This window comes from Anser brachyrhynchus (genome assembly GCF_964034855.1).
Source record: "Anser brachyrhynchus genome assembly, chromosome: 1".
Taxonomy (NCBI): domain Eukaryota; kingdom Metazoa; phylum Chordata; class Aves; order Anseriformes; family Anatidae; genus Anser; species Anser brachyrhynchus.
In genome coordinates, this window is record NC_137694.1 from 101,084,724 (window position 1) to 101,105,158 (window position 20,435).

At 51.3% G+C, this 20,435-nt stretch overlaps 2 protein-coding genes across 11 annotated transcripts in view; both read right to left on the reverse strand.

The window, feature by feature from the left end:
- VTCN1 (V-set domain containing T cell activation inhibitor 1) overlaps positions 1–11,800 on the reverse strand; it is a 17,554-nt gene extending 5,754 nt beyond the window's left edge. For 5 of the 7 annotated variants that reach the window (XM_080576831.1, XM_080576830.1, XM_080576833.1 and 2 more), the window contains exons 1-4: positions 6,495–7,842; positions 4,733–4,797; positions 2,820–3,167; positions 365–643 (exon numbers count right to left, since the gene is read on the reverse strand). In XM_080576831.1, the coding sequence (XP_080432957.1) occupies positions 365–643; positions 2,820–3,167; positions 4,733–4,797; positions 6,495–6,610 (808 nt within the window). In that variant the 5' untranslated portion in view covers positions 6,611–7,842. Of the gene's footprint in view, positions 1–364; positions 644–2,819; positions 3,168–4,732; positions 4,798–5,049; positions 5,805–6,494; positions 7,843–10,941 lie in introns of those variants that run through there. The other 2 variants (XM_080576834.1, XM_080576835.1) reach the window with 2 other exon arrangements.
- Positions 11,801–11,953: 153 nt separating this feature from the next.
- TRIM45 (tripartite motif containing 45) lies at positions 11,954–20,092 on the reverse strand. 4 transcript variants are annotated; one of them, XM_080576826.1, is made up of 6 exons: positions 19,471–20,076; positions 16,610–17,343; positions 15,501–15,630; positions 13,461–13,575; positions 13,114–13,240; positions 11,954–12,273 (listed from the first exon to the last, which is right to left on the reverse strand). In XM_080576826.1, exons 1-6 carry the CDS (start codon positions 19,806–19,808, stop codon positions 12,125–12,127), a joined length of 1,593 nt encoding a protein of 530 aa, XP_080432952.1. In that variant the 5' UTR covers positions 19,809–20,076; the 3' UTR covers positions 11,954–12,124. The 4 variants fall into 4 exon arrangements, 2 of the variants coding, with proteins under 2 accessions (XP_080432952.1, XP_080432951.1); XR_013945178.1 differs by lacking the exons at positions 11,954–12,273; positions 13,114–13,240 and adding exons at positions 13,682–13,777; positions 13,955–14,109 and having other exon boundaries at positions 19,471–20,092; XM_080576825.1 differs by lacking the exon at positions 13,114–13,240 and having other exon boundaries at positions 19,471–20,083.
- Positions 20,093–20,435: the final 343 nt, after the last annotated feature.

Genomic DNA, 20,435 nt, shown 5'->3' on the forward strand with positions numbered 1-20,435 from the left:
CGTTCTGTCCCCGTGCCAAGGGAGTGATTGTTACCATGGAGAAGGCCTGACATAGCAGGACCAAACACAGGCTGGTTCCATTACCCCAGAGAGAGACGTGCCTGGATTTAGTGGCAGATTTAATGCAATCTACAGACACATCTGACAGGTTCGGGCATCTGCCTATTTAGATAAGGGAACATTGACCAATCCACCAGATCACATTTTGCTATTTGGGATCCAGCAGTGGAAAGCAAGCAGTGGTCCCCTGCTTTCCCTTCCTTTACAGAAATCTCTCACCAACACAGGGGAGGCAGTGCTGCAGGAGCCCCCCGGCACGCACGGATGCAGGCTTCTCCCCCCTCTGGGTGGTGTTAAACCCTACCTGTCACCTTGATGTCGCCCGTGGCCTTGGCAATGCTGTTTTCAATCACACAGGTGTAGGTGGCGTTAGCAGTAATGTTATGCAGCAGGGAGACCACCTTCAGGGTGATGTTTTCGGAGTTCAGCTCGTAGCTGGTGTTGGCAACCCGAGGCAGGCACTTCCCTGTGTCGCTGTAGGCTGTCCAGTGCACGGTGGGTCGAGGGAACCACCGCGGTGCTTCGCACTGCAGCGTGTCCCCGCTGCTGCTGTTCTCCACCTGGACCTGGGGGGTGCTGAAGGCTTGGGGAGGGAAAGCAGGGAGAGAGTCAGAAGAAGGCAAATATCTAGGAACTGGGCACAAAATGCCCAGCTGCGCCTGCCTGGCAGTTACAGGTATTTCTAGGGCACTACTGCTCAGTGTCTCAGCACTGCATGTAGCCACACAAAACGTGGGCTGTACAGGCTGGGCTGCAAGGGGATGAATGTAGAGGAATAAAGACACCGGGGGCAAGGCACACCATTTTGACAAGATCTGAGGTTATGGCACAGCTTCAGTATTTTTAATTCTGCTTACTGCTTACAAGCTTGATAACAACACCTGACCAACACCTACAGCCTTGTGCTGTAGCTCTCACACTAAATGGGGCTGCAGTCAAGGGCAGCACCACCTGAATCTGCTGGGGCTTGGGGCAGGTGAAGGTGTGGCCTGGGATGTAGGACTTGGACCAAGTCAACTTCCTGGGTTGAACAAAGCATTTAAAGCTACTGCAGACTCAGTTGCGTTCGTGTTAGCCTTTGTCTCCTAAAAAAACCACACCTCTTTATGTTCACTGTATTTCCCATGTGCACTTATGGTAGGAGAAATGACAGCTTTTTAGGAGAGCAGAGTTCACCCCTTTCAACAGAAATAAAACACTAATACAGCATTTCATGTGTTATCTGTAATGCCTTTCTGTGGATTACCTTGAACACGGAATCAACCAACACAAAAGCAGGCAGATTCACGTGGTTTCAAGGAAGGGTAGATACAAGCTGCTCTTCAATCTGTGCAACTACAAGATGCCATGGAAAAGCCATGGACCAACTTTCCTCTGCTAAGCCCTGAGCTCAAGGTGTGTGCTAGGACCACAGGGGTGCCAGCAAAAGCCAGCTAGAGAAACACCTGTACAGACTCATGTTGTCTGCATCATGTAGTTGGTGTAACTCATCACAAATTAATAAGAAAGAACCAGAGACAACAAAAAACAGGTGAAACTGCTGAGCTTAGTGGAAGCACGTTGTTTTGTGCCAGCAGGGAATGGGATGACCAAGACCAGAGGTGTTAGAAGAATTAAACACCCATAAGTGAAAATTCAGATGTATCAGTGCACCTTTTAAGTTTGGTTCAATCTAGCAAATATGTAATACTTCAGATAACTATGATATGGGCAGTTTGTTGCTTTGAGAGTCGTTTTTTAAAATATATATATATAAATTATAAAACCAGGAAAAGATTCTGAATATGCTAGAATTTTTACTATGCAGCAGTTCTGGCTGGAGATATATCTTAAGTCTAGAAAGAAAAGGTTAACTTTTGTCTTTAACAGAGATGAAATCTGGATCTTTGGAAAATCATTTAGCAATGCCCATTCTAAAAATAGAGGCTCTTTGCAGTCAGTTAAGTAGCTAGTAGGCTACGTGTGGTAAATGTAAGGAAAAAAAAAAAAAGCAAATGCCTAAAAGTGCTAAAATAATCTCCTTTCTCTGAAACAAGGATGTGGAAAGAGAGAGTAAGGCCATTAACACCCCTGGAAAAGGAAAGAAAAAAAAATATTATTCTCTCACATGTAATTATTTTTCCTGCTCTGAACACTCAGAAGTTTGGGGCATGATCAAAAAAACTTAACAAAGCCATGCAGCACTTCCTGCCCTTTGGGACTTCATAGAGGTAGGAAAAAATAGTGTCAGCTTTCAGCTTCTGTCACGCCATGGGATGACGGATACGGTAAAGCCACACAATCGAATTTGGCATTTCACAAAACTAACGTTTCCAAACCTCACAAGCAGTTTTCAGCTGGGATTTTCCCCCCCTTTAAGACATGTGCAATTCCTTTGGCAAGGTTTGGTGAAACCAGCCTCTCAGGGAGAAGATCCTCATGACCACCATCAGACCCGTCCTACCCAGGTGTGAAGGGCCCCATGGTGGTGACTGCTCACACCAGCTCCAGCACCTGAGTAACCTCAGGTAGGTCACACAACCACAGCATGGATGAGGTTGGCAGGGACCTCCGGAGGCCATCTGGCCCAACAACCTGCTCAAGCAGGGCCACCTGGAGTAGGTTGTCCAGGGCCACATCCAGGTGGCTTTTGAAGATCTCCAGGAGGGAGACTCCACAACCTCTTCTGGCAACCTGCTCTAGTGGCCAGACCTGGCAGCGCCAGCCTACGTTTCACAGCAGGAGTTTCTTTTCTGTATCTCTGGGCAGCATTTCCTCACCTCCCGTCTGGTACTGCAGCTCCGCCACCCCGCTCCCTCGGGACGTGGTGACGGAGCACCTGTAGGTACCGGCGTCGGAGAGCTTCACGTCTCTCAGCTCCAGGGAAGCATTTCCACCAATCACCTGGTCCGCAAACACCGCCGTACGGCCCTGAAATTCCACGTCTTGCTCTTGCAGGTGGTCCTTCCCCCCTCTAAACTCGTGAACCAGCCCGGCCACTCCAGCCTTTGCCCACCGAATTGCTATGCTGCCCATCCTGATGTCGGGCTCGAAGGTGCAGCCCAAGAGGCCGCTCTGGCCGAGGTTCCCAGGGGACGTCAAGGCAGTGACGCTGATGGAGCGCTTTCCTGTGAGGAGAAAGCAGAGTGGTGTGAGGAAAGGGAGAGTGGAGAGAGGCCAGGCCACCCCACGGATGGACATCAGCTCCATCCAGACGTGATGGGGCCCTGGCACTTCGTGAGGGCACCTCATCGGTATGCTGGTGTGCCTACAAGATGGCGACCCCCAGGAATGACTGACCGAGACAGTGCACGGGAGCGCTTCTGTAGCAGTCAGTCTGCTTCAAAAAGTCACTTCCCATATCTCGTTGTAGGAACCAGTCAGAAGAATTAGCATGGTCTTTTCTCACTCACTCAGATGTATATGGGATTTTTGTGCCAGAACATATTTTTCATACTTTTTCTTAGTTGTAATCTGACTTTGTTTAATATAAAGCTGATTGCAAGGCATAATGTTGGCAGGGAAATAAAAGGTTGCTCTTTCACCTTTACTGGAACCACAACCATTTTCATCTGTGTAAAAGAAATCAGCATTTCCCTTCCCTGGGGACACAGATTGTTCTTCAAGCTGAATCCTAACCAGCAATCCTGAGAGTCAGCTCCTGCCCTGAGCCGTCTCCTCTTTCCCATGCAGCCTGTCCCCACGTATCCTCACCCAGCACGTGCCAAGGACACCCAGCAAGGCTTTTTTGTCACCTCCAAGTGACTGGGGCAACATGCCCCATCCTGGAAGCCACTTCCCAGTACAGCCCTCATTCCCCCCATCTGGGAGAAGGAGCACAGTATCTTCAGATCTTTCTGTGTGTTCAGGTTTGGGGCTCCAAGCCCCGGGACAATTCCAGCTAACTCAGCACCAAAGCTCCAGCAGCTCAGGCTGCTCCACGCTTACCCACCCCTTTTGTCAGCTGGCTTCCCATGGAGCAGCAGATGGAGGTGGATGTTTCAGTCGCCTGCACACCAGAACCCAAGATAACAAAAACACAACAGAAAAAAAAATGTCTGTAACTCCGCTGTGAAAGCACAGGTCAAGAATTCACTTCCTGGGGCAAAATCAGAGCTGCCCCGAAGCAGACAGGGCTCATGCGTGACTGTGACATGTTTTCTCGGAAATTCAGAGCCAAAGAGATTTCCTCACCAAGCTGTGAGTGCCAAGCACTGTTCTTCAGCCTGTGCGCATAAATCTCGGCATTATTTAAACCATTCAAGAGCTCACAGGCTCGTAGGAGCACAGCATAGCCTCTTGGAGAGGACAATACCTGCGTTAGCACCACAGCACTGTCAAGGCTGGGTTCAAGTGTGACCAGCAATGCTTTGCAGGTGGCTTCTTCAATGATAGATGTGTTGTAGATTTTCCCTTTTTCTGTACTTTAGGAGGGCTACGCAAGAGCCAGGATGTGGTTTAATGCCATGGAGAGATACTTAGCCAAGAAATGTCAGAACTGAAGTCACGCATGTAATCTTCATTCAATCATCTTGCACGCAATTGCTATAAATCAAGCCTTAATTAAAGGTTGGTAGTTGGCACTTCCACACGGTGCCACACCTCAGCCCATGCTCAGGATGGAGGTTACAGATGCCAGGGCAGGATTTCATCACCCCCCTGGCACCAGCAAGAAGTCTGAGCAGCCTCATACCTGAGACACCAAACCCGATGATCAGGGCGATCACTGCAGCCAGGACGATAATGACCATGGTCAGGCTATTTGGGGAAAAAAAGGACAACATTACCATGCAGCCCACCTCCCTCACACCTGGCCACACCTGCAGAGCTGCAGCAAGGTGGTCTGGAAACTGTGAGCTGCCTGAATTTGGGATGCCCCATGCACAGAGGGAGAAGTGGCTTTTGCATCAGAGTCTAGGGAGGCGAACGTAATTTTCCCAGCACATCTGGCAGCTTCCTGCAAGAGAGCCTGTGGTGTTCGTAAGACTGCACTGCTCCTCCCTCACTTACCATGGGCCTGCATCAGTTGCTTATGAAATCTTGCCTGACTCTCCGCAGACGCCATGATTGCAGGACTGATAAGGAGCTCTAGGGAATTGCACCATGTGGGCAAGTCCCTCCTGCATGAAGCAGCAGGGATGGGAGAAGGGGAAGATGGGCTCACACCTGCTCCTGGTTTCCACCAGGCTGTTTTTATAACCAGGGGACTGCAGCTCTTGGGCTTCGGGTGGTCGAGCACCCAGGACTGATTGCCAGCTGCTGCCTTCCCTGAGAGCAGGCAGACAGGGTCAAATATCAAACTGGGGTCCCATGCGAGCAGCAGGCTGCTGTCTGCTCCGCAAGCTGCTTGAGCCTAGGGGAACATTGCTGCCCACCCTCACCCTCCCAGCACGAGCAGTGCAGTGAGGAAGAGGGGTAGCCAAAAAGGATGGGATCTGGGGTTCCCATGAGCAGTTAATGATTGTGGCGCTCTACCTTTCTCAGCACATCATTTTTATTTTGTGATATTTTTTCTTCCAGTTCTTTTTTTTTTTTCACTGAAATCAACAACAACCTCCCACTGCTCCTCTGAAGCTTCCAGAAAGTCTCCTCCTTCCCTGGGCCATTTCTGCAATTCAGGATGAGCCCGAGGAGGCAATGGCCTCGAAGGAGCCAGCTGCTTGCAGTGGCCTTCCGCACGCAGCTGCCAGGGCAGAAAGGGACACTGGCAGGGCTGGAGGATTGCTCTGAGAGCAGCAAGAGGCAGGCACTCATTTTTTCACACCCATCGGTCATTGCATTTCCCTGACAAGAGCCAGCTGGGCTGTCTGTCTCTGGAGAGTAGCAGGCCTGATTGCTACATGCACTCCAGTCACTTGAGAAATAAGATGCCCAGTGGATATTTACACCACATTACATTATGATTATGATTACATTATGGCATATAATGAGTGCACTTTCATTGGTGAAAAGGTCCATACAATATTACTATTCAGCTCTTCCTTGCTGCCCGATGTGACAAAGCCAGAGCACAGCTCATGCCTGAGAGGTCACGTCCACTCACACACACACCGTCCTGCTCCCAGCATGCTGCTGTGATGGAGACCTAAGCAACTGTCTGAGGGCCAACCCCAAGCTAAGAGAGCAGGCACACAGATCTTTCTCAAGCCATCGATGCCCCAACCTATAACGGCATTAAAATCCCAGATGGTATAATCCACCTATGCAGAGACTCTAGGATACACATCTCCATCCTGGCTGCAGTCAGTGACCCGTGCATGAGTGTCTGACAGCTGCATGGCCTTACTGATTGTGTAAAAGAAGCTGTTCTGGTATTTAAGTAGCAGTATAGAGTCAAGCTGCAAAGAAATGTACTCTTGAAAGCTCCTGGCAGCAGAGTGATGCAGTCAGGGAGTCTGGAAAATGCAGTTCCCTCCCCCCTCTCTGTCCCGAAGCAGACGCAGATAATACCATACCTCCAGAATATGACCTGGCCTTGGGATGCCATGGTCGCTGCACCTACGAAGACAAGCCAAATTCCAGGTGCCTGAAGGACCCACGCAGTGTTCAGCACAGCTCCTGTCCTTTGCATGATGCATTCTCCCAGGCTGTCCTGCTTAAATAACTGAACTCAGCTAAGGGGTGGTGAGAGCAAACAGTGAACTCTCAGGAATGAGGAAGCATGGAGCATCTCAGCTCCCCCCGCCATGCCTTTGACTGGTTAAGTCACTGGGGAACAGGGGAGACCTCCTACACCATCCATTAAAGAAACATTTAATTTGATTTAAAATATAATATAACGCAGTTCATGATATGGTAGCTGAATGATCCTGAGGTCAGAGCGTAGCAGTCTCCCATGCAGATCCACAGCTGACCCATCACTGGTGGGTTGCATTATATCCAGGACTAGCTCAGGTCTCCCAGCTAAAATCTCCAGTCACGCTGTTGGCACTGGGCATACAGGTCCCATCTGTGGGTCCCCTTCCTGGCCTCATTTGTAACGTGCAGCTTCTCCTGCCTCTCTGTGCTGTGCTAAGAGGTTCCTCTGAGCTCAGAAGAACCACAGCAGTGTGGCAACAGCCCCTTTTCTGACTGCTGTTTTCTTCTGAACTCCCCCAGACCAAACTGCTTCTCTTCCCTGAGCCCAGCTCCTGCCGCTCTCAGAGCTGTCATTATGGTGGACATGAGAAGATGCAAAGGAAAGAAACTGGAGCAGACTCTCCAAGCCTTTCCCTCGGTGTCTGGTCTCACTTGAGGCTGGGATTAGGCTGAATAACTCTTGGGGATAAGGACAAAGAGACTGCAAAGAGAAAAGAAGGGACAGCAGCTTGAACCACTGTTTGGTTTCCCAAAAGGGAACCTGCATATTCTGTCATCTATGTGTGGACTGCTTTCCATGAAAGATGGTGAAAGGGGAATTTTTGATAGTCCTTTGACACCTCCAGTGAGTTTGGATGGTTAGTGGGAGCTAGCAGCTTTCCCATGCAAAAATGATGATGTCTGGAGGAACTGGGAACAGTCAAGCACTATACCCAGCCTAACCAAAAAAAACCACCACCAACAACAAAACAATCACCACCAACACCAAAAAAAAACATTAGAGGTTCAGATAAAGATGCAGCTTATTATCAACACTCATCAGTGACCAAACAAGCTGCAAAGGCTAAGAAAATTTCAGGAGAGCTTAAGATGCCCTGAGGGGCACAGCGACCACCCAATTGTATATCCCAATATTTCCTAATGCTCCAATATGGGCTGCTACTGAAAGCTTGTCCTTCATCGTACAGCCTCTGAATGGAACTGAGGAAGGGACATCTCGGAATCACTTACGCCCCTTGATTTTTGCAATAGTTTAAACTTAAAATGCAGACTTTATACAGTTTTCACTTCCTCTCTGCTTTGGCAAGGAATAACACTTTTTAGTCTGATTTATTTTGTAGCATTTCACTGATTACCAAACTTGTTGTAAATTAGCAAGGCATTACTAAAAGCTAAGAATAGCTCTAGGCCATCTCATCTGGTGGGAAATAAACCTTAAGAAACATCCTGTTGCCCTCAGTGACACCTGATTTACAGCTGCCTTTGGTGCACTGCGCAAACCAGGCGTCCCCTTTCAGCAGTGGTTAACTCTGGGGCAACGATCAGGTTACTTCCACTTTGGAAAAACAGGTCTGTCTCAGGCACAGACAGCGCTAGCAGGACCAGGGCAAGTCCCATTCACCCAGGGTAACATCATGTTAATTACAGAGTAGCTCTCAAGCTGGAGACTACCCCTCTCCATACGTTTGTAAGGTTAAAAATGAGCTATTAAGGATATCTGACATAAAAAAATAAGGATCTGTGATAACACAGTCTGCCCAGCTCTTACCACTTCTGGATTTATTAGTGATATCCCACCAGACACGACAGCAGGATCTGGTCCCACATGGTCTGAAAGCTGGTGAGTGTCTGGAGAAGACAGACATCGGCTTCCTTGGCTGAGGGGAAGGCTGCAGCAGGCACAAAGAGTTACTGGTTTCGCTGGGCCCACCAGCTGGTGCCCCAGAGCTGGCCACATCACACGCTGCCTCTTGCCCGCATGAGGGAACAGTGTGGGCAGGAAGGGCTGAAAGTGGGTCAGGAAATAATAATAATAATAAAGGAGGGGGGGAAGGGCAAGAAGACATTCAGTGGTCTGTGGGAGGCATGGGCGTAAGAACCAGACATGCCCTTCGTGGTACAACTCATGTATTTGTGCAGAAGTAATGATTGTTCCAGAAGAGTTCCCTCACAGCAAGTTCATGCCTTATTTCAGCATCACTGGAAAGCTGAAGAAAGTACCTGTGAAGGAGAAGAACCAGGAGAAGATGGAGTTGTAGGAGGCTGACAAGCAGCAAAACTTGATGAAATGTTCAAGAGAGGTGAAGGCGGACAGCAGGCTGAAAAATATGAAGGCTATCCTTGGGATTTGGCCAAAAATGTTGGAGACCATTCTAGCCTCGTGCTCCCACATCAGTAATGATGGTGTCAGGAGGTGCCTGAGAGGCACTGCAGACGGATGCACCAGCGGACCCACCCTGGGGGCTGGAAGGAGAGCCTGGCGCTGCCTTATCAGCTCTGCCTGTGCCTGGCCTCACCTCACCTTGAAGGGAAGGTGGAAGCAGCAGCGGCCAGAGCAAACCCTCATCTCAAAACAGGGAGGTGGTGAGCCACCCTGGGCTGGAAATAAGTGAGGCCACCTATGCTGCCGGTGTGCTGCTGCAAGGGTCTGCCTTGATGTGGTCAGAGCGCTCTTGTGGACCACTTTCTGCCTTGGGAAGGCCAAGAAGCCCTGCTGGGCCAGCTTCTGCACTGTTCCTGTGATCTTCTGGGAACAAACTAGACACTCGTGCATGGAGCTGTCAGCGCAGTTGTGTCAGCAGTGTGCATTGCCTCCTCTGAGGAAGGAGAATTACCACAGTAGGATCAGCTACCCTCCCATGTTTTCCCTACCTGGAGACTAAGTCGTCCTCTTGCCTCTGAAAGCTTCTCCTCACGCTCATCACTTTCTTTTTTTAAATATAAGCAAGGCTTTTTTATCAGCAAGGGCATTTGTCCTGCGAAAAACATGCACCTTTACTAGCACAGTTCTGTCAGCACAGCACACGTCTGTCTTGAAAATGTCTTTGCTTGATGATCAGCCGGTCAGAAATAACATCATGCAGCCCAGCAGACCAACTACACCTCCTAATCCACCAACTGCCCAAGGCTGATTACCAAAGAAGAACTGGAAGCCATTCCTGGGGCTGGCTGTTGGGGATCAGTGTTAGAATCCTACAGATAGATCAGCAGCACACGCATGATTGGCAAAATATTTTGAGTAAAGAATACCGGGCACGGTCTGCTTGCAAGTAATGGGAGGACACTTGCATCTAACCCCCCAAAGTGACTATGGGCATTGTCTGCCTGCTGTGAACACAATTTCAGGCTACCACGACACACAGCCATCTTTGCCAAAGCACAGAGAGGTAGCTGGTCGATAGATACTTTATAATCCCTGAGACTAACTGAGCCTTCAAGTCTACACAAAAAGATTGAAACAAGGCCCTCGCCCTGGCAGGACTAGCCGCCCAGGCTGTACATACGCTGCTCTCCCACGTTAAACATGGAGCTCACACCAAGTTGACTGCAGTTCTCTGAAGGTTTTGTGTTCACTGGTGTAATTCTCATAAACAGCTTCTTGGAAAATGTCAGCGACAGGGTGTGTAAGAGATGCATAACATGAAAACGCATTCCTCAGTTCCACGCTCCTCTCTGTTTGAGCGGACCGTGGTATTTTAGACAGAACTTTTGTGCCTAGAAGGCAGTGCTGTGCTTATGTGTTCGCTCTGTAACACAGCTGGGAAGTTCCAATTAAAACCAACACATATGCAGGGGTGGTAGGGCAAGAAATAGACAGAAAACGACACATTTGTTTTTACAACATCTTCCGGTACTGAGCACATAGCGAGGACAAGAATGGGTTACAGTTTGTTCCATTAAAGATTGCCTCAAATTAAACTTTCACTTTGAAATTTCAGAGTCAGCAGCTTGGCGTCTTAAATTGCCTAACTTGGAGATTTAAACTGCCTAACCTTTCCCTGTTTGACAGCCCATTCTGGATGATTAATGGACAGCTATAAACAACATTTGCATAAGGCTATCTGTCTCCTTTGCTGGGAGGAAGAGGTTCCAAAACTGGCTTTGTAAGAGGGAAGAACAACAGATCAGTCTTCTAGGTCTGAGCAAGCAAACAGACAGCACAGATTTCTACTTTTTACAACCCAGCTATTATCATCCAGAAAGCAAGAACCAGTCCCCACTGTTGACACTAGAGCAGCATTCCTCTCCCCAGTGACCAACAGTCAGACCTTTGTCCCCACCCCAGCTCCCCAGGCAGTGTTACCAGACCCTAGCAACACGCACCTGTGGCTGAGGTTACTCCCGGGGCAGCAGCGTTCCCAGTGTCACTGGCACAAATGAGTTTTGTTCAGGAAGGTACCCAGAGCATCTGATTCACCCAGGCAAGTGGCAGACAGCAATCAGCACATTAGCAGTTGCCCTTACAAGAAATTGCCTCTTCCTCCTCCTCAAAGAAGCTGTTTCCCCAGCTACGGGTCGGCAGCACGCATACAAACCCAGGAGATACATCCTCCCTCCCCTGGGGAAAACGGAACAAGCTCTCCTAAAATCAGAGCATTGCCAAGACCGTGCAAGCCAAATCCAGCATATCTGCTGAAATATATCCCTTGATGCTGCTCTTTCTTAAGTTTGGGACAGATACCTGTGAGCTTGCACCTCTTGCTCCTACAGATGCTGATAGGGCCCTCAAACCTTTCCTTGGAGAGACAGATGCTCTCCTGGATCCCACACCACCCCTAGTAATGCTGTGTCCCACACCACCTCCACGGAGAACATGCAGACCAGGTGAATGACATTCTAGTTCCTGTTCTCATTGGTGCCATGGGTTTTCCTTGAATTTGTCTCAGTTAAATTACAGATCTGCCTCGCTCCTACTTTGCAGGGAGGGCGTAATGATACTACAGCCCACCTGGAGAAAACATGAGAGCTGCAAACACAACAGCAGTTCTCAGGAGTGTGACCGCGCTATATGCACACATCCAAGGCCAGAACCCAGCCAGGTACATGACGGGGAGGCAGGAGCTGCACTGAGGCTGCCAAGCCTCTCCAAAGCACGAACACAAAGACTGGAATGCGCCCCGACAAGCAGCTTTGGCCTCCTCGAGAAGGACAGCAGACTGTTGATCCCGCAGAATGAGGTACATCTTGACCCTCCTGTGAGGTAACTGCTCAGACTGACTTTCCCCTCAGAGCCTGAACCCACAGGTCTCAAGTCCTCAAAAGTGCAGGCATCAGTACAATTCCTGGAGTTTGCTCCTGTCCAGGCACAAAACAACCTTGCATACACACCCCCAGGTGGAACATAAGGCACAATTTTATTTTCCCTCATCCCATTCCTCAGTTCACACCCATCACAATGTTATTTTCTGGCAACAAGGCTCTGTAGTGATCGTGGGGATCTTCGTGGCTTGTGTTCATCCAACAGCCACCAGGAAGGACCTGAGCTCCCAGGGGCTCACCTGGCTGCTCAGAGTGCCACTGTCCTGAGCAAACTCCTCTGTGAGCTGTCGTTGGGCGGCCCCAAACACTCTGAGCTCTTTGTGACTTGTCCACAGCACGACCAGTGGGGACAGCCAGGGTGACCTTTGTGCCCATGGCCACAGCCTTGGTAGCCACCTGCAAGAGAAGAGGCACCATCAGCTTGACCAAGAGGGGGTCAGAAAATCCCAGCGTGTCAGGGGCTTTCAGCAAGTGCTTCAGCCCCAGGACTTGTCTAAGAAAGGGAGGTACATGCGTGTTTAAAACCAAAATGCCAGGGTTCCATAAGAAAGGGGAATGACCAAGAGGGACTCCCCCCTTCCAGTCACTGGGGATAGCTGAAGATTTCTGTCTCCTTGCCTGCTGAGTAATGCAAGACATAGGCCTGCAGAGCCTCTTGCCAGCCGCTGGTGGCTATCGCCAGAGCTGGATATAGAGCATGCCCCCCCCAAAAAAGGAAGAGTCTCGTTCTGTACTAAACACATGCAAGACACACGGTGAAACATGCAGGTCAAGGGCACAGAAGCTGGTTGGGATTGAACAAATGAGGGAGTTGAACTCTCATCCTAATTAAGGAGTGAGCGCACAGCACTGGGCACTGTGTGGCACAGCCAGGAAGCTCCCAGCACGCCAGCGCTGGAACAGAACAGCACAGCCACAGTGGCGCTCAGCCTCACTGACAAGGGCTGACGGATGATCCTTGCCGAGAGCTGCCCTGCCCCATCTCCTGCAGGGTTGGCTCAGGCCTCTGTACACGGGGTGTGCTTCAAAGACCCTCAACATGTCCTGCAGCGTTTCTCCCTGCTGCAGTCCCATCCTACCAGCAGATATGTATACACAGGTTGTCACACGCCTGCCACCTGTGCAAGACAGGAGGTGAGCTGGAGTATCCATCCACTCACATCTATCTACCCTAGGGGGGACCAAAAGCAGCAAACCCTCCTGACGTCAGCAGCACAGGGAAAGCTGCGCACTCACCTGGCATGGTCCCCCCACAGGCGCAGCGAGCAGCTTTCTGTCCTCCACTTGAGCAAAATGTGCAGCAGTGAAACACACCTGGGTGCTTGCGGAACTTGTTTTTCACTGTCAGAGTGAATGGAGAGCCCTGCGGAGGACAAGCAAGCAGAGAGGCAGCTGCAGTGGATGCTATCAGATGTTGTGTCTGCATTTGCAGAAAACTGGGTGATCCTGTCGGTCACAGATCAGTAAGCTCAGTCTTAACTGCCAAGCGATAGCAGCAATCCTTTGAAAGATTTTAGGCAAATACTTAGAAAGGAGAAGCATGTAAAGAAGAACCAGGGGGAAAAAAAAAAAAAAAATGTTACCTGTACATGCTGCCCCTTCACACAGACGCAGACGGCATATAAGCCTGGCTCCTCAGGGCTGTAGGAAACATGGTAGGTCCCATCACCGTTATCACACACAGTTGGTTTCACTGCACTACGAACAGACAAAGAGGAGTCCAAGAGGTCAGTGACTGGCAGAAAATTGCTCTACACGTGAACCACTGTTTGGCCTAGATATGTGGTCAGCTCCTCATCCTCACCCATGTTCAGCAGCCGTGGGTCTCGAGTGAGCTTGACAGGATGCATGAGCAACGCTCGAGCACTGAGCAGCTTTCACATACACCTGCTACCAGGAGCTGCAATAACCATACAAAGGAAGTCACACAAAGCTAAGCTGTGCTGCAAGGATTTGTGGCAGCCCAGAGCGCTGAAAGAGCAGAAGATGACTGACAGCACACTTGCAAACCAGATGATCCCATCTGATAAGAGCCCTCAGAAATGGGGTAAACTCAAAGCTTCAGAGAGCAGTTTACCTCCAGAAGAGCCCTTGAGGAAGACGGGAAGTAAGGCAGCTTTGAATCACTTCAACCACTACCCAACTTTTCTCTTCGACTCTCTGAGGAGTTCTAGGTCCTTGCTGGTGAATTCCCCCTTTCCAAAGTGAAGCTCACTAGGTTTTAAAGGGACCCTGGTGGACAGAGTGACAGGGAAAAAGCATCATCTAGTTACTCGGGAACTGATTGCCTATTTCACAGAAAGAGCCTTCTGCAGAAAATTAGCAAGCAGCTCTGCGGAGAGGAAGGTGTTCTTCCTAATCCTCACTAATTAGTCTCTCGTGCCCCGCGACATGAACATCTTTAATCTTCCAGCTTTGTAGGTTGTATTCCCCATCCCCCACCATTTCACATCAGTACAGCTGCCTACATCATTTCCTGCCATGAACTGTGTGGTGACACTTCGTGCTCTTCAGTAGCTGCTGCGCCTCTCCCCAAAGCCAGACAGCTTTCAGCAACGGATGTAGCAACTGCACAAGCACAGGACCAAGAAACTGAGTTAATGTGGCCACAGCGACCTCTACCCCACAAAGCAAAATCCACATAAACCTCATGTTTACACCTTCCTACATCATGAGCACACCTAACAAAGGAATGTATGTTGGAACAATATTCTTGAACAACGGTATTTCATTGACAGGCATCTGTGCACCCAGTACTGTTTCTGCATGGCTCACCAATACTTCCCCATAGCAAGGAATTTTAGCATCCTATCCCTTTTTTCATCAGGTCATCCCCCCCAAGACTGAATCCTGGAACAAGGTAGGCTGGTTTCTTGCTCTAGCTGCAGTGTATGTACTATAAGACAGAACCGAAGTTTTTCTTAAGAATTGAACCCCAACTGGTTCTGTTATTTGCATTAATGTCTCGCTGCTTCAGAGAAGAAGCGTGGCATGGAAACAGTTACAAAATATTTTTCTAGTTGGTCATTTTCACTGTGGAAATCGGAGGTCAAGTGCAGTCTTCCCTGCTTTTGCTAGAAAACTTCCAAGCATGTTAAGGTGCTCAACACTTGGAACTACAGGAGAAAGCATGATGAAGTCTCAACAATGATCTTTTTTTTCTCCAGAACATTAATTTAAGCACTTCCATCAACTGCCAGAGGTTCCTGGGCTTAGTGGCCTGTCTGTCTGACTCAGGGTGGTCATTCTGGTGTTGTTTTACACTCGTTAGGTTTTAACAAAACAGGAGCCCTAGGTGTCTGGTGGGGTGGAGGGGGGGAAGCAGCTGTTGCTCAGTCTGACAATGTGCGATACCCACTGTGAACTGAATCCTTTCAGTCCCAAACTGCTGAAAGACTCGATACAAGTGTGAGCCAACACTGTCAAACTCCACACGGCAGTAAATGATTGCTAGGAAGCACTGCTTTACTGGTGGGAAGAACCATCGTGCCTTTTCCCCCTACAGATCGTGACCCAGATGCTGAAGCATTTCCTCCCACCTGCCCAAACAAGGAGGGAGCCAGGGTAAGGGAGACAGAAAAGCAAACCCAGTGTCTGGGGAGTTTTTTGCTGAAAATACCCACCAGTCCTTCTTGTCCTTGTGGGTGATGGTCACCCTCACGGACTCTCCTCCTCTCCCCATCTGCTCTCCCGTGGTGTCATTGCAGAGCAGAGTAAAGCCAGTCAGCTCATTCTGACGGGCGATGCAGAGATCTGTAAGGCAGAGAAACAGGACAAGGAAGGATTCAGAAGAGCCACAATTGCCATCTCCTACCCACTTGGTAGCATTTCACTCATATCTGAGCACAGCCAGGACTCTGCTGCTGGCTATACAGCTCCCTCCACCCACAGGAAAAAGTAAAAGCACCACTGGGGACCAGGAGAGTGCAGAGCGCTGTAGGTACTGGGAGGTGCTGGGCAGGCTTACCCTGGAGGACTGCGTGGACCAGGGTGGTCATGGCCCAGCTGGAGACTTCGCACCTCAAGGTGCACTGTGCAACCTGGAGGGAGTAGGAAGAGCCCCACCGTGCAGCGTGGAGCCCTGGAAACCTCACTGCTTACACTCTGACATGTAAACGACCAGTGGAGCCCTGTGTCTGTCTTACCTGCCCTTCGCAGGCCAGAGGTGGCTGTGCTCTGAGGGCTGGTCTGACCATCATCTATTTGCTTGCCCGGACATTATCTATTTGCTGGCCCTACTCCAAGTCCTTAGTAAGCATACCTCTGCGAAACCATCTATGTCGCAGGCAATATCCGAAGCTGTGAGGGGAATCAACGTGTTTGCTCAGCCACAGAGAGGATTTGCCAGGACCCATACTGCAAAACAGCTGGGGGCCCTGGCAGAGCATCACGTCCTGCCATTGCAGGCAGCGTTCCCATCCCCTGAGTAAGCCGTGGTCCTTGGCCTAGGGGTTTCCTCACGCCTCGCCTGACGGTCAGTGATGCTGCAGAGAGCGGCTGCAGTGTGCTCTGTTACATCTGTCCGGGGATGGCTCTTGGGCTACCTGCTCAGCACAGCTCCTGTGGGATCTCATCCCCAGCAGCTGCAACCTCTAGCAGGGCTCCAGCCTGCTGCATCCCTCTGCCCCCCTGGCCTGCAGGGAGCCACCAGTGCCTTAAGCTGCACGCTGCGTGGGTACAGGGGATGGAGAGGTGGCTTTAGGGAGCACTAAGTGGTACGGCACCCCATTACCTTCCCCATGCAGGGTACATTTGGCTGGATCAACCACTTTATTGAGAATGGCCCCATAAACCTCATAGCCGCAACACTGCCCTGCCCTCTCCTGGGGAGAGAACTGGATGTTGTCGTCCACGCTGGGGCGGGTGCTGTAAGCAACGCTGTTCAGCTTTGCCAGCCGGCTCGCCACCACCCCTTTGGTGATGAGGATCTCCAGGTCCGAGCCGCTTGTCAGCAAGCGCTCCGTGAACTCCACGCCCGTCCTCATGTCCAGCAGCAGCTGCTGCAGCTGGGCCTTCTGCAACTGCAGCAGGTTTTCCTTCTGCACCTTCAAGTCCTCCAGCTGCTTCAGCAACCGGTCCCGGTGCTCTTCAATCGCTTTCACGTACCCGCTGGCAAACAGACAGATCTCTGTGGCCACGGCCTCTGCACGAACGCGGACGGCGCTGCCCATGCCATCGATCTGGCTCAGCACGCCTTCTAGGGTGCTCACACGCTGCTGGGTGCTTTCCAGCAGCATCCGCAGGGAGTCCCCGTGCCTGTGGACAACGTTGCTGGCCAAGTCATAGGGGTGCTGCCGGTGCCTGTCTACGACACAGTCCCGGCACACGGGCTGGTCACACTGCTCGCAGAACAGCCGTAGCTCCTCCGATGGATGGGACGGGCAGAAGAGAGGCCTCCCAGCCTGGCTGCAATCCTTGCTGCTCTCCAGCTCTGTCACAGCATGAGAAGCAGTCTTCTTCTGTCTCCTAGAAGGGAGCAACCACAAATTTATGCACATTGAACATGCACTGCAAGCACCCAAGACCCCTCGTGAACGCCAGTCTGTACAGACTGTGCGCTGCTCCCTGCTGTATCCCCTGAAATTCACTCTGCACAAAGGACCTGTGGTCTCCTGAGGACAAGGCTCCACACAAAAGAGGACAGCACTTGCAAACATCTCATTAGAGGCTGCTCCCAGGCTCCCTGTATGCTGTCAGCACAATTTTCAGACACAAGAACCGTGCGCCCCACCATTGCCACACACAGACCAGGGAGCGGGCTGTCAGGCTGCTCCTGACAGCAGCCCCTACACGGAGCCTGACAGAAGTGGGGTAGCTGCAATTACCCCCAGAGCCCGCTGTGACAGACAGCAGGAGGGTGGTGTGCACAGTGAAGCAAGGGCTGGTGGAAGGTCTTGAAACAGAATTGCTCACCCACAGTCACTTCTGCAGAAGGAACAGGCAGTGTCAGGCTCCTTAGCTGTCAGCCCAATGATTTCCACCAGTTTTAAATCTGCTGAGGCAAATGAGCTCTAACCCTTAGGGGAAAATCTAGTTCAGGGGACAGACGGACAACAGTCTGTGGTAAAACACTGATTATTATGAAAGCCAAACCCCATTTCCTTTAGCTGCCAGGTTAGACCCCACTCAGAGGAGACCAAGGATTGGATACAAAAAGCCTGTCTTACCCAGCCATCCACTGTGTGACAGAGCTGCACGGGAGTATTTTCATTTTGTGCTATTTTGGATGCTGTCGGCTAGTTACTGACCAGAATGTAAAAGCTGTCCCTCCTTCCTTGTCTCCTGCACTAATGACTACATGTGCAAAAGCTGACTTTTGGCAGTTGCAGAGGGAGCTCTGAGCCATAGGCAGAGAAATACTCCGAGGACCAAGCTCTAGAGTTGTTCTGGCAACACAAAGCAAACTAATCACAGAGCAGGATGTGGTCTATTTTGCTTTTGCTTCCCAGTAATTTCCCTTGGGTCCAGCACATTTTCAATGCCTTCTACCATGGTTTGCTAAACGTCCTTCACATTTACACTTCCCTGACTTCAACCTAAGACATCTCTCACTTATTCCAAAAGACACAACAGTGGCACTCAGACACTTAGAAATCTTCCCTGCACACCAAGAAATCGTTTCAAAATTGTTTTCCTTGGCCCCTGTTCTGTTACACCATGAGGAAAAGGCAGGTGCAAGCCTGCAGATGTTAATAGGGTGAAGAAATGATACCAGTTAATATGGCAGGAAGTGCACCATTGGGACAAATTTTCTGCTGCTTTATACCTCGTACAGCTATTTCTGTCAATGCAGCAGCAGGCTGCTAATCAAGGTCTCAGTTTATCACTCTTCAGCAGCTTGCAGGGGCTGTAGGGCATTAGCTAATCGGAATGGTATGCTGAAAATTAGAGCCCCACAGAAAGGTAAGTAAGAGTCTAAGCCATTTCACCACAGGCACCAATATTGGCAGGGGGAAGGGCAGTGAGGAATATGCCTCAGTTCCTTCTGGGAAAAGAATTTGCTATTAAATGGAAAGGAGCAGTGAATGAAGAGGGAAAAGGCTGAGCTGATTAATTCAGGCTAAGAGACACCCTGGCTGGTGTCAGTGGGTGTTTTCCTGATCTGGCCTGTGACCTCCTTGCTTCAGAAGGCCATTCAGACTTCCTGACACTTTTCTTCCGAGGCACTGTCTTTCCTCTGCCCTGCTCACAGACCACTGCAGCCTCCTCCTCTCCAGCTCCTAGCCCTACTTCAGTCATCTCTTCTTCCTGCCCTGCTGACAAGACCCTCGCTGAGGTAAAATTCTTCTGCAGGCATTTCTTCAGCTTTCTGGAGGTGAAGAGCGGCAGGCCACCGACAACCCCACCACAGCTTAACCTCCCATCCTTCTCCTGGAGAAGCTTCTCCTTCTCCGAAGCATCCCATCCCCACACGCAAAGCTCTCGCCCTACCAGCACCCACTCACATGGGAGCGGCCAACCCCCGTGCCCAGTGCCGCTAAATCAGAAAGCGACCAGGGAGGAGGGCAGCCTGGTCTGGGGCCCGCCGGTGCCCGTGCGGGCACGGACCGAGGGGAGGAAGGCGCCCTGCCCGCCGCCCTGCCGCCCGCTCACCTGTGGGCCTGGCGGCAGAAGGGGCAGAGGGCGGCCCCGCACGTCTGGCAGCGCCCCACGGCCGCCCCCTCGGCGCACAGGTCGCAGCCCAGCCGGCCGCGGCCCAGCGCCACGTAGTCGGGGGGGAGCTGCCCGACGCCGCCCGGCGGCAGCGACACCTCGGCGTCGCACAGCGGGCACAGCACGGTGATGGCGGCGGCGGCGGTGCCCGCCCGTGCCGGCTCCCCCAGCGTCCCGAGCCGCCGCAGGCAGGGCGCGCACAGCGAGTGCAGGCACGGCAGCAGCCGCGGCGCCGCGCAGGGCTCCGCGCAGGCCGGGCAGCGCCAGGCGGACGACATCCCTCCGCCCCGCTCCGCCGGGCATCCCGCTAACGGCCGCTAACGGCACCTAACGGCCGCTAACGGCCCGCCCCGGCTCCCCTCACGGCCCGCCCCGGCTCCCCTCACGGCCACCCGCCGCCCTGCCCCCGGCGCCGGGCTTTCGCGCCCGCCCCCAGCCGTTGCTACGGGCGACGGCGGTTGGGGGCGGCTGACCCGGGCCGACAGCAAAAGGCGGTCACTTTTTTTTTATTATTTATTTATTTACTTATTTATTTATTTAGTGGTTGTCCTTTGACCTTTCTTTGTGATAAAGCAAGCGGGTTCGACGCGTGCTCGCCACAGGGGCGTTTTCTCAGGACTTCCCAAACTCACCCGTTTTCATCTTCTCTCGTAACAGCGCGGTCTCCGGAACAAAACGCCGTGTTCTCACACAGATCTCACCCAAACTGCAAAATCTACTGTGTGATCACTTCCCCCTCTGTCCCGCTCCTCTTTGGTGAGGTGCCAGAGAGCCGGTTTTGCTGCTTGGACACCTACTGTCCTTTCCGAGCCAGCGGTCTGGCAGCAGCCCCGCTCCCCACCACGGGCAGATGTTTCCAGTTCTTCCATTTCCATACTTCGAGGTTTAACACCTGAGCGAGACTG